The sequence below is a fragment of the Aquila chrysaetos genome, chromosome 9 (genome assembly GCF_900496995.4).
Source record: "Aquila chrysaetos chrysaetos chromosome 9, bAquChr1.4, whole genome shotgun sequence".
In the NCBI taxonomy this organism is placed as follows: Eukaryota; Metazoa; Chordata; class Aves; order Accipitriformes; family Accipitridae; genus Aquila; species Aquila chrysaetos.
Genome location: NC_044012.1, coordinates 37,438,877 through 37,458,055, shown reverse-complemented (window position 1 = coordinate 37,458,055; position 19,179 = coordinate 37,438,877). Strand labels below are relative to the sequence as shown.

General features: G+C 40.7%; 1 protein-coding gene across 2 annotated transcripts in view; it reads left to right on the top strand.

Annotated features, from left to right (window-relative positions):
• The first annotated feature begins 3,163 nt into the window (after nucleotides 1-3,163).
• The window catches only part of ZDHHC8 (zinc finger DHHC-type palmitoyltransferase 8), a 123,593-nt gene continuing 107,577 nt past the window's right edge, over nucleotides 3,164-19,179 (top strand). The window contains exon 1 of one of the 2 annotated variants that reach the window (XM_030025522.2): nucleotides 3,164-3,411. In XM_030025522.2, the coding sequence (XP_029881382.1) occupies nucleotides 3,308-3,411 (104 nt within the window). In that variant the 5' untranslated portion in view covers nucleotides 3,164-3,307. The remainder of the gene's footprint in view (nucleotides 3,412-19,179) is intronic. The other variant, XM_030025523.2, reaches the window with a different exon arrangement.

Below are 19,179 nucleotides of genomic sequence, written 5' to 3'. Positions count from 1 at the left end.
ATGGCTTTAAATGTACTTGCCTTTTAATAGTGAGATTGAATGTTGCTCAGCAGTGCTTTATGCTGTCTTGAAAATAGAACATTCTCAAGAACTGGAATGTTAGTGGGAAGGAAATGAGGTGAACTGTGGGAATTGTTGGACACCAAATTACCGAAATTTATTGCTTTCTGATAGGTAATCTACAATGTGCAGCAAAAAAAAAAAATCTCAAAACACAATTCAGCATAACACTGTAGCCTTGTAACATGGAATGTCTCAGCCGTCTTTCGGAAATGCTGGTTCTGCATGACTGCTCTGCTGCACAGCAAAAGTGTCTTGATCCACAGGATGACTGTGCAGCCCAGACCAGGCTTGCACAGTGATCTTTCAAGATCTGTTGAGGTTTGGAGATGCGCCTTTTTTATTGCTATGAAAGCTACAATGCTTTGTGCCCTGATACCACGTACTCACACTGTTATCTTTAGTGTCCCTCAGTAAAGTGTTGCATGGCTGGGAGACTTTAAAAACAAAACAAAAAAAAACCCAAAACCCCAAAGTTGCTTGCTGCTGAGTACCTCCCTTCAGAACAGGAGTGGTTTGAAAGATTGGTGCTCTAGATTGGGGCTGTTAGTGAGACTGTGGAGAAGCATTAGCATGTCCGAGTGATAAAGGGAAAACCATTCTGAAGGGTGGAAGGAGCAGGAGCACTGAATCCTCCCCACTTGCAAAGCTGCCTTTGAGAAGCAGACTTCTAGAGAGGTGAGAATCCGTATAGGAAAATACAATTGAAAGTAATGCAGTGCAGAGAACAGAGTAGGAATAGTCTCCTTAAGAATAACTCCTGTATTCTCATCAAGGAATGTTACTGTTCCAGAAGGGCTTTGTCCGTAAAAAGAATGAAATTTCAGTAAATCACCAACCTCCAAATATGTATCTTAATGAACTTGTGTGTATTGCTCCCTAACTCCTGCTAGAAACTTATCAGGATGCTTCTGTTGCTCACCTAGAAAGGAAACTTGCATGTCCATGCTAAAAAAATGCAGATCTGACTGTCACTTGGGAGATAACTTCTTTATTACTTTTCAAGCCCTAAGAAATGTGTTTGAGTAAGTCGTGATGTCCGTTACAGGATGCTAACCAAACTTCATGAACAGTCTGTAATGCTCCTTATGATAACATTTTCTAGTTTAAAATAAAAATAACATTGGAAAAATAATCAGGGTTCTGTTTGCAACTGAAATTCTTCACCAAGAATGTTGCTTGAGTGGGGGGGAGGAAAGGGCTTGAAATGATGAAAGTGATGAAGTCTCTGCTTATGTCATGCGAGTGGTGCTAAACTAACTCATGACCGGAGTGTATTAGGTGTGCTCCTGAAATGTATCTTTTGGCTTAGTTTTGTTGAAAAGGAATCCAGTTACCTGCTTTGAGACCACTCAGCAATATGCATCAAACTGCAGTGACGGTGATCAAGAGATTTGCTTTCAAAGTACACTTCTGATCCAACTTAATATGCCAGTGTAGGTGCACCTGAAGGCTTTCAGATTAGTATGCAGAGTTTGGTTCTGTGTAAAGTTGTTGACCTTTTGGTTATTTACAAAGATTTTAAGAATCATTTATTTCAATAAGCTGGCATGACAAGGAGTAGTGAAGCATAGGAAACATTCAAGGTCCCCCAAGCATTCAAAAATAACTTAAGTAGGTGTCCCTCCCTTTCCTCAAAAACTTAAGTCTGGAGTTCATTTGAAGTTGTCTTCTGGCTTTAGTCCCTTTTGGATAAAACTTAACATTTTTAAAGTTGTTCTTAGAGGGCTAGAGAATACTTTTTTTTTTTTTTTTTTTTTTTTTGAGGGTGGCAGTTGTTAGCAAAAGCTGAGATTTCACATAACCATATGCCTTCAGGCTGGAACTTGCTGGATTTGCTTATATTAAAGCTGATGCGCACATATTTTTTTTTTTCCTGCGAAGTTGAGGACACTTACTTGCTTTTTTGTTGTGTTTTACTTGTTCTGTTCTTAATACCTCTAGGACTGTGGAGCTCATCTAGTCTCTTAAAATGGGAAATGATAATGTCCTTTCAGACCAGGACTGGAGTATATACCTTCTAGGGCAAGCTGACTTTTAAGAACACCCAACAGAAGCTGCAGATGTGGCTTTTGTTGTCTTAATGCAGTGGTTATCTGCGTGGTGGCAGCTGCAAATGGGGGATTAGCTGAGGAAGAAAGCAGGAGGGAGGGAGCAAGCTGCAGCTCCTGGTCTTGATGTCTAAACTTCCAAGTGGCCTTGAACCCTTCCTCCCTCTGAGGGTTTACTTCTGAGTAAGGAGAACTCCTGGGTGGTGCCTTCTGAATGTGAACAGAGCAGCTATTCACACAGAGCTCTTTAGAAAGCTGGTTTGGTGAACTTTCTGATGTTACCTTAAATTACCTCTGATGTCTGCCTCCTGATGCTAATAGAGAAGAGATTTAAAAAGAACAGAGTATAGTGTAATTTCAGTTACGTTTGCACTCAGTTACTTATCATAGAATTAGTTAAATTTGGCAGAGTGCAGCAGTTCTCTTAATACTGTGCATGTGGGTTTAGCCAAATAAAACGTATGCTTTTGTTCACCGAGCCAGCAATGCACAATTTGTGTCCAACTTGGCTAGTTCTGAATTTACTGCAGGCCCTGGTCCTGCAATACGCTTCTCCTGAAGGGACCCTCTCCTTGGCGCAGAGCCCTGCCGAGTTCAGCGGGGTGCTGCAGCAGCGCGGCAGCTCGCACAGCCGAGGTATTTTGGTATTTTGCACTCAAACTCTAGAGCAGCGTCGTAGAGCGAACTGTTAAAGCAGCCTTAATGTCCCACAAAGAGCCTTGCAGAGCTCAATAAATTCCCCCCCCCCCCCCCTTTTTTTTTTTCCTTTTCTCCTCCTAAGAGGGAGAGAACGAGATCCACCCTGCTGCGGCGGATCCGTCCCTGCTGCGGGAGGAACAATCCCCGCTGCGCCCCGGGCGGCGGTGGCTCGGGCTGCCCCGAGGAGCCGGCGCTCCCGGCCCCGGTCCCGTCCCTGTCCCCGGCCCCGGCCGCAGCTCCGCCGGGCGCCGCGGGGCCGCGCTGGCTGCGCGCCCCTGTCTCCCCGCAGCAGCGCTACCTTAAGGGGCTGGTTGACATCAGCCGAGTGGGCTGGGCGGTGTGGGTGGGATTTCCTGTGCTGGAGGTCAGCTGCTCGCCGTCCCTCTGCCGTCCCTCCCAGCCGCCCGGGTCCCGCTCTCCCCGCGCCGGAGGGTCCCCGCATCCTCCCGGCTCCCTCCTCTCGGGTTGGATTTACATAGTGATGTGTAAACTACAGGATGCCCAGCAGCACTGGAAAGAGGTTTAAACCTACTAAATACATCCCTGTCTCCACAGCAGCTGCCTTATTAGTGGGTTCGACTACTTTATTTTTTGTTTTCACGTAAGTACCGCTCTGGCGGAGGGGGACCCGGGCTGGGGCCGCCCGGCCCGGCGGGGGGAGGCGGCTGGGCTTGACAGCTCCTCCGGGCCCTGCCGTTGCCGGTCCCGCTCCCTGCCTGCCTCCTGCTATCCCTTCCCGGCTTTGGTTTGCAGAGGCTTCTTAGCTCTCCGTACCGTAAAACGTGTCTGACAGTCAGATCCACCATTTCATGGCACGTAAGCCCCGTCGGACTCCTGCAGCTGCCGGCTGGGTACATCAAAGATGCCAATTAACGGCGGCCCCCCTCTCCCCGGTCTGTGCGAGCGGGGCTGGCGTACGGGAGAGAAATGCATCTCCAGGCAGAGCCGCCCCGGTGCCGAGAGGCGTGAATCCAGCCTGTGTTTTATCTGGCCGGAGTCTCTCCTGCTTCGGGAGGGAGAGCTGGCCTTTTCCGTGAATCTCGGGTGTTTCGGGGTTTATCCGGCAGAGCCTTCTGAAGTGGTGGAAGGAGTCCTATTCTAAGCATTACGGATTCTACATATTTTTATGTAACTGTCCCTAAAAGCCTGAGGATCTAATGAACACATTTAGATTTGCTTGCAGGAGGGAGGGGGAAACTTTTTTTTGCCTCCCTATTTCCTCTTCTCTCATTCCCTTCTCCCTTAAATGCAAAATTGAGCTCTGGCGGTCGGCTTGCAGATCTCCTGTAGTTACATTAATATGTGAGTGGTGTAGTGCTTTAGCTTTCTGTTTCCTCTCCCTTTATATAAACTTGAGTTATGTCGATCGCTAACCCTTCCGATGCTGGGGTAGCGGCAGCTTCCCTGCAGAGGCGTTGTCGGTATTTCGAGAGAGATGCTACAAAACTGGGCTCTGAAATGAGCTTGTGACTAAGCTGCTTTTTGGGAAGGTGAAAAGGTTGCTGTTGGATATTAAGATTTATTGTTTCACTTATTTTGAAACTGGTTTCCTTGGTTTGCTATTGCTAATTTTTAACTGAGCTCAGTGAAGCTGTTAGAAGCAGAAGGCTATGTAACAGTGGGAATATGTGTCTATCTTTCTTGGTTTGGCTGTGATATGATTCTCGATGTTTCAAAATGCTCATTACTGGTATGGTAATCTTAATGCAGGATTTCAGAATAAAATGCAAATGTTGTTTTGTCTAACAGTTTCTTTAATCGGAACAGGTTTTGACACTGAGTTATGCTCTTGACTTAATGTGATGTGATTTCTCGTTGCTTGTTTTTAATGCATTTGATATGAAGTACTGGTAAATCCTTTCAGGATATTATACTCTTTCAAGAACTGGTACAAGCCCCAAGAACCGGTACAAGTATAAGCCTATCATTCATCATTTGGGCATCTAATTATAGTTTGGCGCTCGCGGGCAAACGCAAGACAGAAGTTGGCTTCTGTAATGAACTTGGTTGACACTGGTGTTGTGAATATTTTTTAAGTGGTTTCATAGTCAAAAAAAGGGGTCTTAATGCCAGTGTTTATTTTTCCTGCATCTTGAGAAATGGATGTATGCAAAGGTTGTTTTGGAAGCTGTGTGTTTGTTTTCACATGATACTTCCAACGCAGAGCTACAAATTGCTTAGTGATCGAAGACTTTCCTGGTAACACAGTTGTTGTTGAAACATCCTTTTGGCAGCAGGACATCAACTGAGATGTTCGTTTTAGAATTTGTTACTGTACGGAAGAAGCAATTGGCTTTAGTCTATTACCGAATCTCAGACTTAACTCTGCTCCCTCTGTTATCAGTGAATAATTACATGCAAAATGAAGTATTTTTAGGATCTCTCCATATTGTAACTTGGCCTGTGCATCTTGAAGTGTTAGTAAATTTTTTGAGGACTGTCTCAGACATACGTTCTCTGCTGCTGCCAAGTCTTGTGCGTAATAAAAGTAACACATAATTGAGCAACTGTTGTCAGGCAGTATCTGAAGTCCTGTCCATTCAAAAATACTCAGATAAATTTGTATGGAATTGCTGTTGGTTTTGATCCAGAGCAGTTTTAGTAAAATCTATCTTTGTCTTGGAATCAAAGCAAGTAGTATGCATGAGATTAGTGTCTTTGTGTGGTGGTGGGTTTTTTTGCCCTTTCCTGAGCCTTTCCAGTTTTTATGTTTTTCCACAGACAGTATTTTGTGTCTTGAAGATCTTTTTATTGTGATATATTATTCAAGGTTGAGAGACACCTGAATTTTCAGGGGTGTTGATTTGCACAACTCTTTTGATGTTAGGTAGATGTCTCATATGCAGCAGTTGAGACAGTGGCCTAAAATTGCTTTCAGGAGTGTTATTGATACAATCCATGCTTGCTTGTCATAGCACAAGAACTTTATCAGATGAAGATTTATATTTGTGTTTATTAATTCCTTATTTGTGTCATTAAGCTCTGTGCTATGTCTGTTAATGAACTAACCTGTATGTAAATACATGAAACTGATGGTGAATGGGACTCGGATATCAAATTTTGGGTGCAGATTAGCTCAGTGGGGTTATCAGGGACTTGAGCAACTTCAGTGCAGTGGAACTGAATAATTGAGGTTAATATATGTGGAAAAATTGAATAATAACTCTTTTTTAATCCACTTACTGAATAGAAAAATTAATCCTTCTAGGGCACTGGAAACATTTCTGACTAACATGTATGAAAAACAGAGGCTCTGACTCGACTTTCTCCCTAGACATGTTTGTGGGCTCAAGCCACATGTTATGAGTGTCTTCTGCTAGATGAAAAGCTCTTTGAACTTTAAGGCCAGGGTTAGCTTTTTAGCAGTGTAGTCTTTATTTTTTAGCTTTTGTCCAAACACCTTTGCTGAACAGCAGCATATAAAGAGTGTTTGAAATACACAGTATCTGCTAGTAGTTCATGGTGGTATTGATCAGTGGTACTCTTAATTTGGGAAAATTCTATTATAGATTCTTCTTTATTCTTTTTCCTCAAGCTAACTATTTAGGTTTCACTGTGTCGCTGTTATATTCCTTCTGGTTTTATGAGGAGGAATTAAACTATTTAGCTGTCAAAATTATTGCCTAGAAAGGCAACTAAATATTGCAGTTGTATTATCGCAGGCTTTTAGTACTCCATGTGTGTTCCTTTAATAATAAATACAAGCATGTGAGTAGGTGGTCTAATTTGTCACAGTAGGAGAGTAAACAAGCATTAACTCCAGGCATTATGAAGGAATGTATCAATAATGTTATATATAATGATTAGGTTAATCTACTTATATGAACAAATCGGATAGCATAATGAAGGAAGATGCAATTCTTCTTAACATTGCAAGAATCCAGAGTGATTCAGTTGTAGCAGACTTGAAATTACTTCTACCAAACCTTTTTTCTTCATATTTTTCATAAGGCCTTTTGTTAGAGATAGCAATTTAACTTATTGCAGTGAAGTCTGGGCTCTTTATGCCTTTGACTACTGACTGCTATGGTGCAAAGCTTAGTGTGTTTATTCAAAGAACCTGAGTTTTGAGAACTTCCCACCTTATTTTAGGTTGCGTAACTTCAGTATTAGTAGAGAATGCGGCTTAATTGTCAGTAAGCATAATGCTGTAAAGCATAACGTCACCCAATGAACTATTACGGTTGGACTCAATGATCATAAAGGTCTTTTCCAGGTCAACCTAACATGACTCTATGATTTTTCTGGAGCTAATAGTTCTCTTCACGTGTTTAAATTGTGCTACTTAATGTAGTTTTTAGTGCTGAGAACCTCTGAGTTAGTTTAGCAGCTGCAATGCCTGTATCTATAGATTACATAGCAAGCTAGAAGCATAAGGCTTTAAGGAAAAACGGTGGCTCATTTTAGTAAGGAGAAAAAAAGCTCTTCATTCCCTCACTGAATATTGTAGACTAGAAATTTCTGATAAAATACCCATTTTCAGACTACGTTTTCTGTAGGATGCAGTCACTTGAGCATCTTTGAAATATAGCAGAAACACGTAATTCATAACAAAGGTCCAGGTGCCACTACTTCTTTGATATAATGGTAGTAACGCTGCTGTATATTATTCGCTTAAATGGGATAATAAAATGGGTAATTTTCTAGGTGAAGTGAAAGCACAAGTAAGGTGAAAATTCGTTCAGTCATTACTGAAAATGAGACTTCAACTTTGTTCTTAGAAGTCATAATGGGTGGTAATCATAGGTATATGCCACAGACATAAGCAACTGGCACTTTTAATGCAGTCTGTGACACGGGAATTTAATATCAATAACCTTCAGGAAACAACTGAGGAGTGATAAATTGGTGTAGAAGAGCAAATGAAGTTGAAGTCACCATAGGGATGGAAAGAAAAAAGCAAAATAGCTTATACTCTTGCTATTCAGATGGTAGAAGGAGGAAGAATGGAAGGTAGACTGTACTCAATAGCAGGGCTGGTGGATTTACCTTAGCAAGAAGAAAAGCTTGGCTTCATTCATGAATGTTTAAAAACATTTTTGGTATTCCCCCCACATTTGTATATCATGTTACTGTTTTTCATGAACTGGAAAGACTCAGCATTTCTGCAATGGCTTAAACATACAGGTTAGCTGTATATGAATTCAGATACACTTATATTATGATAAATGCACTTCTTAAATCATCAGCACTTCCCCTGCCCCCCCCCCCCCCAATTATCTGATACTGCATTGGAATAGCCCTAAAATAAATATGTAATAGCATTTTAAAGTTCAAAACTATAGTAACCATTCTGGATGATAGTTAATGGAAATATAATTATATGTGTACCTAAAATTCTTGAACTATCTGTTATATCTCATCCTCCCATGACTTGTATATGTTCATAGATCTAAAAAGGGGAAAGCATCATCTGCTTTTTTGACTTGGGTTTGTTTAGTCACTAGCAAAGGTCAAGCTAGTAGAAGATCATCTTTGCTTTAGTGAATTTGATTTGTATCCAAAAATGTTTTTCTTACCTAAAGTATTTTAAGGGCTTCAGTGAACTCCAGTTCCAGATGTTCAGATGTTCACTTCTGCCAGTTCAGTGTTCTGATTTCAGTTAGAACAAATGATAAAATGTGATTTAGAATGTATATTACAGATGTTATGGAGCTTCATCTGTAACGCAGGTGCATTTTATACCAGCCTAGAGGAAATAGAACTGGATGCTAATAAGTAGATGCACAAAAAAAGGAAATAAAGATAAAATCGTAGCTCAGATTGTTTAATCTTAATATGCTGCTGGACAGCATGAATTCTGCCTTGGAGTGTGAACTTGCATCCCTCTTACGGTTTGGCCTCTGTCTAATAACTTGCTGAAGGCTGCTTGTGGATTTGGGTGTAGCTCTGGTGGCAGTTGCTTGCGATGTATAATGCCAGAAGTTCAAGGTTTACTGTGGTGTGTATGCAAGCACATGGAAACATTGCCACTCTGCTTGTCCACTTCCCCTGGTACTAACTGAACGGTCATACCAGACATCCTTGTAATTCCGAAACCTTTGCATCATAAAGCTCATCCTCCTTGTCTGTTTCTAGCCATTCTAGGGGTTCATTTGATAATGGTAATGCTAATTGTGAAAAAGAACAAATTCCCCCTTCTTGAACTTTCTTTCCAAACCATACTTCACTACTTGGAGTATTAACGTATTGCTGATTTTTTTTTTTTTTAATTATTATTATTTTTTTCCCTTCCCACAAATCAAGAAATTGCTGGAACCGGTAGGGAGCAGCTTCACAAAGTATAATGTGAATGCTCACAAAGTGAGCATTCACTGACAGCCATGCAGATCACACTATATAGAGGAAAAAGGGTGTGCAAAAAAGTGTGCATCAGTTTAATCAGGTGAATTTCAAAACTGACTTCACAAATACTGATTTCAAGCAGTGCAGTTTAGTCTCCTGAGATACCTTAACATTTTCCATCTTAATGTATCTTTAATGACAGGTTTTCCCTGTCCACTCTACTTGTGATCCAGAAAAGGTAAGGTGTGCCAGGTTGACCTGAGTCATCTCAGTTGTCATGTCTGTCAGTTTCTGAAAAATATTTATTCTTGTTATGACAAAGAAATGTCCTTTTAAGCTGTGGCAATTTCATCTCGGTATATAATTTTTGTAAAGAGAATCTAGACAAACTTGTCATGCAAGATAAAAAGGCAATCTCAACAGGAAAATCCATTTAACTGAAGTGTGAAATTTTTTTTTTTTTTTTTTTTTTTTTTTTTTTTAATGCTGGAAGAGAGTTCAGTTTTATTGCTTTTAACTAGTTGATTCTATCATCTTTGCTTCCAAGGGGATCAGCAAAGTTGGCAATACAGAACACTTCTGAAAGCTATTAAAATTCATTCCTTTAGAAAAAAACCCCAATGTTTATTATCAACAGGAATATTTTTTTCTTCCTGTAGTTTGGGAGAGGGAAAAGGAAAATCATCTTTGTTGATGGTAGTAAATAGCTAGACATCTTCAGCTGTGGGATGCTGTGCTGGTTTTGGCTGGGACAGAGTTAATTTTCTTCATAGTAGCTAGTATGGGACTATGTTTTGGATTTGTGCTGAAAACAGTGTTGATAATTCAGGGATGTTTTCGTTATTGCTGAGCAGTGCTCACACAGAGCCAAGGCCTCTTCTGCTCCTCACCCCACCCCACCAGCAAGCAGGCTGGGGGGGCACAAGAAGTTGGGATGGGGCACAGCTGGGACAGCTGACCCCAACTGACCCAAGGGATATTCCGGACCATATGACGTCATGCTCAGCATATAAAGCTGGGGGAAGAAGAAAGAAGGGGGGGGGGCATTTGGAGTGATGGCGTTTGTCTCTTCCCAAGTAACCGTTACGTGTGATGGAGCCCTGCTTTCCTGGAGATGGCTGAACACCTGCCTGCCCATGGGAAGTGGTGGATGAATTCCTTGTTTTGCTTTGCTTGCTTGCTTGGCTTTTGCTTTACCTATTAAACTGTCTTTATCTCAGCCCACGAGTTTTCTCACTTTTACCCTTCTGATTCTCTCCCCCATCCCACTGTGAGGGAGGTGAGTGAGCGGCTGCGTGGGGCTTGGTTGCCGGCTGGGGTTAAACCACAACAGATGCACAGCTATCTGCATGTAGCCATCACAGTGGCCTTTCAATGCTCACTGTAGATCTAGTTTTTAAGGCAGAAGAGCTAATGCAATGAAAGTTATTCCTGTACATGGGCCATCCACAGCTGTCGTCAGTGTGTGATTTATATCAGTAGCAACCTCCTTTCTATTTTTCTTAATGAGCAGAGATTAAGGATGTATGGAAATAGGAATGAGTGTCTCAATGAGATCAGGGTGGGCCTCTCAGCCTTTTGTGCATGAATATAAAAGCAATTTTTCTATTTTTGTATAAAGTCCTTTTCAAGATGCTAATTTAAATACTGTCCATGTTTGTCCGAGAATGCCACACATGTCTCCTTTTATAAATAGAAGCAATCTCTACAAAATTGTTCAAATGACATGGGAACTCAATTGGTTTGTTAGTCATGTAAATTAAGGGATGCTACTGTTCAAAGCACAAATAAAACTTAAATTGAGAGACAGATACATGTGGTGACCTTGGAGGTCTGATTTTTGAGGTTCATTACCTGGGACAGTTGCTAATTATACACTTAACATTTCTGTGTAAACAACTTACTCTGTTACTAGGTGCTTCTTAACTGAAATCAACTGTAGCACCCTGTGGCATAGGGATCTATGTGGGGCCTGTGAAAGATGACCTGAGACAGGTTTTCTGTTCTTAATTTACTTAGTGTATAAGCTGCAAGGAAACTTTTCAAGGCTTATGAGGCGAAACCATGAGTTTTGTTTAGCTTGCATTGGAAGATGTCTGGAATACAGTAATAAGGTGGTATAAGCCAATTTAGAGCATGAAATAGATGCATACTGGAGTGGGGAGACGTATCTTAAAAGCTGAATCAGTGCTACACTTGTGTAACCAGCACAAAAGTGGAACACTGATTTATTGTCCTTGATTTGAGCCAGTAGATACAAGACTTCTTTCTTACTAATCCAAGAGTAATGTTCAATTTGGCTGCACTGTTACAGAGCTACTATTAGTTGATCATTTGTCAGTGGGAGCCGCTAATGAAATTGAAAGGAAGAGGCATGGGGGTTGGAACAGTAATGCTGCAGTTTTTAATGGAAATTCTGTATTATCCTTTTGCAAAGAATGCCATAGATTGGAAAAATGTAGTCAGCCTAGATCTTACTTTACTGTAAGAGAGGTGGTTTTGGGGATCCTTGCTTGGTGATTGCAATAGTTAATTCAAATGAGTACACCACAGCATAGTGTATACTACATAAATCTTCAGCCGGTAATCTGTATCCAGAAAGAGGATTTAATTAGTCACTGATTGTTCTTATGCAATTACTAATGCAATTTAGCTAGACTTGCTTCAAAGCTGTCCAAAATGCCTAAAATTCTGAGCTTTAAACCTATTATGCAGACAGTAGTGGGTACTTGCCTCTTTGTTTTTCTCAGGATGAATATTATGGATAAACTGTACAGTAACCCATACTTGGATATTGCAGTGGTTACCATGGTTTTCTGTTCGTGAAAGTGTAAACGCAGAATTTGTGGACTTCAAATGTGAAATCCTTACGAAATATCTGTACTCTACTGCTGTGTGTTAAGATCATCCAGTAACAAAGGACAGTGGAGCCAGGTGCAGAAAAAAGACCTCTTGAATTTTAGATCTAAACACCAAAGCAGCTGTTTCCAGCATACATGTGCACCGTTTTGTTATGTACTTTAACATTGTGTGAAGTCACATAATTAGGAAATGCTGCCCTTTGTGCAAGAGGACAACAAGCTCTGTGGAGCAAGGCAGGCAATATGAAGATGGGAATACATGAAACACAGATTGTTGTCAAGCCACATATAAAATGATGTCATTATTTTTTGATGAAGGGAGGCGTTCATAGAGGCTGACTACTCAGTAATTCCAATGGAAATAAGGTTTGTATGTGCCGCTTTGAAATGACTGCTCTCCAGAAGACCCCTATACGCACTCAGACCAAACTAATCACAGAATATTCTTAAATGAACAAATTACTTTTTAAGTTGGAGCCTAACAAAGCAAACTTGAAACTGCTTAAATATATAAGGGCTTTCATAAGTAAAGTCAGAGAAAGCCTTACTCTCCCAGGATTCTTAAAACGAAATTGGCATTTACATTAGCTCTCTTTCATGTCTTCAGGGAAATAATCCAATGTAATATCTGTATCAACACAATTTAAGTACAGTGCTGGGAATAAGGAAAGCTTGGACATTTCTATAAACAAGCATCACTTTAATTTAAACATGGGTCAATCACAGAAATGCTTCAAAATGGAAAGGTTCAGCTTAAAACTTTTCTGCTTATTCTGATCCCAGTCAGCTGGGAGAGGCAGGTATTTTCTTATGGAAAAATACTTCCTTTCCCCCATTTCAGCCAGTTCAGTTTCAAAAGTTATTTGGGATTATTTTCATTGTGTATAACCTCCCTTTCAATTTTTTCCTCATGAGTTAGATCTCATTTTGCATGTTTAGCTTTCTCTGAAGATTAATGTTTGCCCTAGCAATAAGACTCTCCAGGTGTGTTATAATCTAATAACACTGAGCACCAGCGGTTAACCCTTGTCTGCTGTCAGCAGCTTGCTGAACCACCTCCCAGCATTTGATTGCGTAGTTTCTTGGCTCCAAGTGGCAGGAGTCATTAGTTGTGTAGGTGGGCACACTCTCCCTCCATGGGGTTTGTGTCCAGCATTGGGCTCGGGAACCGTTGCCCAGAGACTTCCCCCTGGAACCACACTGTTAACTTGGCTTCTCCTCCAACATCCCAAGGCACAATGGTGGAACACGGACTTGGGGATGGATGTCTGTATGATCATCTTCATGCGGTCAAACCTGTGACTTTGACCAGTAACTCTAGGTTCCCCTCTCCCCTCCATTTTAAATTATCTTCTCATTTCTCCCTTGTATGGTGCATAAGTCTCACATCTGTCTTTTCTGTTTGAAGATCTTGCTGCAACCCTTGCCTTATCACCTGGCCACATGGAACCAAATTATTTTTCTAACGAGTCACTCCTTGAATGTACATTGAGGTTTGTGGTTCGAGTTGGGAATCTAGGTTCATTTTCAGGGGTTGTACAGACATTAGCTCTGTCCTTGTACTTTACATCTGTGGCTTACGAAGGTCACTAGGATGGTGTTGGGATTTAGCCTGGCAGGACTCATTTCCGTTGGGCATTATGTGGCATTTACCCCTGATGTTGCCTCGGTTAAAAATTATTAGCAAGACCCCAAAAGCACGAACTCTTTCCTGCGTATGTGCATTTCTGGTTAAAGAATCTTGTCTCCTTTCTTAACTGCTATCTAGGTGACAACTGGAATTCCCCATTCTCACAGATTTATTGGATGAGAAATGTTATTCTGGTCCCTACCTCCAAATCAATTCTGTGTTGCCTGTCTTCAGTTATAACTTCTGCAGCTGGCCTTGATCCACGTTAAATGCTTAAAACTGTTTGAGAAGTGTGCAGAAGCTAGTGAAAACTACTACAGGTAGAGCCATAACAGTGAACAGGATATGCATGCTAACCCTGTTATAGCTATATATCAGTTTTATAATGTAGTTATATATCAGTTTTATTATGTAGTTATAATTTAGTATCCTAATTCACAGGTTCATTACTTCTCATCATATACTTTAACTCTTTTTACACTGTATGCTAATTACTCTGCAAAGAACCAAGTACAAGCTTGTATAGTAATGTAGCTCTAAAGAAAGATTTCATACTGTGTTCATTTTAAAATAACATTGTACAAAGCAACAGCCTCTCTCTATAGTTTTTAACTTGGTCAGTGCACAAGTAGGCTGGCTTTGCACATACCGCATTCTGTGTAAATGGCTAACAAACCTTTGTGGCAAAAACAATAAAAGCATCAGCAGGCACTGGAATTTTTTTTCAAATGACCAAGTTTGATAATTCTGTAGGAAGAGGTATATAAAATGTCTGTTTCCTGATACATAGTGCAAGTCAAACAGAAGGAGATATGAAACCAGTGAATCTGATAAGGTAACTTCTAATTCATGTACGGAAGTTGTGGCATCTGCAGCAGCAAAGGGGATTAATATTTGCCACAGAAATTTCAAAGTGTAAAGACAATACAAGATTAAAATAACAGAACTTCCTGGGTGTGGCCATTAAATCAATGTGTTGGGGTTTTTTTAAATTGCTGAACAAAACTTCTAGTCCATGTCCAGATGCAGAACTGTATCAGCAAATAAACTGGAAGGACCACCTCAGCTCCTCTCAGTAGAGCTCTGCTGAGAACGTACCCTCATCTTATATAATATATCCATTTTGAAAGTTAAATTTTTAAATAAAAGCCTGCCTATATGAGCAATGCTCTCAAGAAGCTGGGGGATAGTGGAGGAGGACAAGCTGACACAGTTTTGTTTATAATAGTAAAAGGGTTGGTTCCTTGAAATGGGATGGTTCTGGTCGTGTTATCTTTGTGTATTTTCAGAAAATGGCATTTGACAGATAGATTGCAATGATAATAAGATACAAAGTCTTACATGTGACATTGAATTTGCCCCGATGATGATGTTAAACAGTGTTTTCAACAGGTTGGGAAACATCTGCTTTCCTTCTCTAATGTTTGAGCTGAAGAAGACTAGATAGAACATAGCATAGTGATCTTTTGTTTCACATTTGGGCCCTTTCTGGTAGGAAGCTTTGAGCGTGGTCATAAGCCTTCATGGGACCATTCCTGACTTATGTAGGATGATGTGTGATTCCCATTTGGGAGTTGCCCAGGAGACGCCATTACTCAGTCAGAGGGCAAGGCCGTGAAAGACACAGACCTGTGAAAATGCTCAGGTGTGTATATGTAGGTACAGGTATTTAAAAATTATTTTTGGTTAGGACTATTATTAGGGCCACCTAGTACCTGGGCTCAGGTCTTAATCCTGCAAAAAGCTTTCCGTACTCTCTCTGGCAAGTGACTTAATCCATTTTCTGCATTAAGTGCAAGATTTTATCTGTGGCTGTTTCTTATACTCGTAGTTAGCTGGGGCAAAACTGCCACTCCCTATGTCGAAGTCTCTGTCCCTTCTGGTCTCCAGCAGCATTACTTGTGAATTAGGTTGTCAGTGCTATCATCCCTGTTCCTCAAAGAGGGAAACTGAGGCAGAAAGGCACAGTACAACTGGAGTATTGGTGTTTAGGAAGTTTTGCACATATGTGCTAAATCCAGGCTAATGTCCTGTGAGGCCAAAACTCAATGGAGATCATTCTTTCAGAGAAGGCTTCTGAAGATACGGTTTATTCTAGAGTTTCTTCTCCATCTAATGTCAGTTTGGGCCATCCTCAAACGCAAGGGAATGTCACGCAGCAAGACTGTTTTGGGTTTTTTAACACTTAAATCTGCATGACTGTATGAATATGGAGATACATGTACTAAAGCTTCATTGTCTGTCTTTAAAAGTTTAACAGTAACATTGTAGTCTTTCATTTGTATGTCATTCCACAATGGCTAATTACTTTTGCCAAATAATTTTTCTTGCTTTGTGTTACAATGGCTAGTGAGATAGAGCTAAACATGATATCTGTGGTTCGAGAACTGAAAAATTAATGATTCGTTCTCTAGCCTGCTGTGTTTGATTTGTAATTCACATCTGATAAAATAGAAATGCACTTCTGAGCCAGTTATCTTCTCTCCCTTTACCAGCTAGGTGGGTTTTTTAAATTCTTCCTTTGGTGGATGTTGGGGAGTTGTGAATTTTGGGCCCTAGAGTGCTCCTGAAGAAGGTGGTTGCCAGACCCACATTTTCTTAACCTATCATTTCTTTCAGACTTTTCATCCTTTGTAGTATCTGGTCTCAGGACTTGCATTGACCCTGAACTGCAGAGCAGCTGTAGCAGACCGCTGCCATGGCCCTTTACTTTTAGCATAACCTGAGTGTGTGATTCACCCTTTCAGAGGCACTTGACAGCAGAAGGAAATGGAGAAGTACAGGATTTTTAAAGTGTCATAAGCAACTACTTGTAGCCACTCTCCATCTCAGAGAGAGACGCAGGTCTGGACTAAGCACTAACGCCTTTACGCAGTACACCCCTCACTTCCTTTGTAACTTCTGAGTGGTCTTTACAGTCACGCTGGGTCTGTCTGGGCTATCTGGCTCCCTCTTGTCTGACTCTTATGCTGGGGTTTTTTTCTGCAGTTCTCAGTCTCTCACTTGACAGGTGACCTCCAAATCAAGCTGTTCAGGTGGATAAGGCTTTTCGCCCAATACACACACATAGGGTGATCCAATGCTTGTTTACCACCTTCTGAAATGCCAGAGTAGAGAAAAGGGATTCAGGGTTATGAGGTGCAATTCAAAATCTAATCCCATCTGTTGAGTTGGCGTGGCTTTTATGGGTTGATGCAATGATTTTTCTGTATGGAAACTGTAAGTGCTCTCAGTGGGTCACGGGCTTTATTGTGACTTACACACATTTGGTATCCTCTCCAAAGAGGCTGACCAACATTTCTATCTCCTTCCCCACTAAGAAGTTCTGTATTCTTAGTCTGTGAATTTATTTGATGCAGAAAAGTAAGTAGAGTTGGATCTGGTCAACAGGGAAAGAGATGTCTAGCAATTTGCCAGTTATGTTGTCCTTTTCTAAACACAAGAGCGCCCTGTTTAGTGGAGTGATGCATTGGGTCCTGCTTTTTTGTGATGAATATGCTTTATGCTTTTGTTTTCACCTTTCAGACTGGAGTTCTTCATTTGTGTTGCTTCAACTGCTTTGGAAATGAGGAAAAGCTATTTTGAGTGTAAAATCCACTTGCCATTAAAAAAGTGTCTCTTCTTGCCAGGTTTCTTCATGGTTCCCCTAGAAATACTTTTCTGTTGGGCTGAGTCTGCCATTGTGTATGTTGTGATATGTCTCCAAACCAGCATACTATGCATGCATGATGGGTGGATGCCTGCATGTCTGATGAAGGATTGATTCCCCTGGGTGTGCAAGTCCTGCTAACTCTTCAGTCAGAAAACTTAAGGTTTTAATATACATTCTGTCTTTTAGTCCCAGTTTGGCCTCTTCTTTTGGCAGATGTTTCTTTGGAGCAAGGAACAATGTACTGTGTTGGGGTTTTTTGTTTTGTTTTTTTTTTTAATAAAAAAGAGTTTACACTTATATTGAGATAGTTAAACAGTCTGCATCTAATTCAGACTTGTCCCCTTAGTTCCCTTCTCACTCTTTCTTACCAAGCCTGCTTAAATAACTTGATGGAGCTGTATAAGAATTACACAGATGGGATGAAGCCCATCTAAAGCTAGAACCTGATTCTGATCTCCTGACATGCCAATTAAAATCTCACTGCAAAGTGATTATTCCTAGGTATTCAAGTGACTGCGTGCTTGGTTTAAATCCCTTGGAGGGCTGTTGGTCCTCCTGGCTGATTGTGTTATTTCAGCTGCCTCTATCATCCTGCATATCCTGGTCCGTATCCTTCTGAAAGAGGACTGTCTGCTGCCCAAGGACAAGATCCTGTTCCATAACTTAGAAGTGATGAGCTTTTCAACATAAAAAACCATAACATTCTTCAACTTCCTCTTGGAAATGATGGAATCATTTTGGTTAAAGCCTTAAAGTGGGACAAATGTTTTCCCTGAGGGGGAGAGCTATCAGAAAGACTGCAGTCCAACAGTTAATTTGGTAAAGTGATTCAGGATGGAAAATATCGTGCAACATTGCTATATACCTGTGTACTCTCAATGCCATCAACAGATATCTGAACACGCTCCCACCATCTTTTCCAGTGGCTGCTAGTCTTTACATGCTTCTCTTCCCTCCTCGGTTTTCACATTGGACTTCCTAATGTTCAGGAAGTACTGAGCCTACCCTCTAAAAGTCAGTCCTCTTAAATCTGCGTCTTCTGTAGAGGGACAGTCTTAAAAAGGTCTTGTTTGCTCTTTGTCTTTCTGAGTTCAGAAAACAGTGATTCAAACTAAATTATCTCTTTTAGAAGACACTTCAGACAATTTACCAGCCTGTCCTCCAGGATGGAAAGACAGGAGAGTATAAGATACTACTATTGTGAATTAATCTTGCAATAAGCAGAGATTTCTTTCATTTTCCTCCCATCTTAATGTTTAGACAAAGGAAATGTATCTAAGGAAGAAGTTGCAGAGTGGTAAGTGATGTTCTGATTTCCCACCGCAGTAACACATAAGGAATTTTGTTTTCTCCAGGAATATAAAAACACTTAACTATCACTTCACTGACTTTACCTGTGATATTTTGAAGGCTGTTGGAGGGAAGGTACATCATGGGAGGCGTTGACTAACTCACTGCTGATTTTTACGCTGTGCTGTAGTAGCCTTGTCTGGGTCCATGTTCAGAAACCTGTCAAAAGTTAATAGTTTTACAGTGAATTTCCAACTTATTATTAGTAGTATTCTACATGCAGATTAGCTTTCTTTTTGTGCTTATTTACCTGTATCTTGGAAATAGCCTCCTAAAAATATAATCAATAAATGAGCATAGGATGGCTGCTGCACTAGGCACACTTAAAATGCAGTCACGTATTTGAAATCTTAAAATTCTTTATTCAAACTAAAGAAAATAGAAAGAAAAAGAAAATCAGAATCCCTAAGGGGAAGGTACTCCACGTTCAAGTCTCTTGTCATGGCCTATTTTATTTATAAATATAAAAAACGTTAAAACTATGTGTTCTAGAACTACAGCTAGTCCAGTGTTCTTTGTCATTCTCCCACAATGTGACAATAATCCAAAAAGCATGCTTTCATGCAGGTACTACGAGGTTTTAGGTGCATT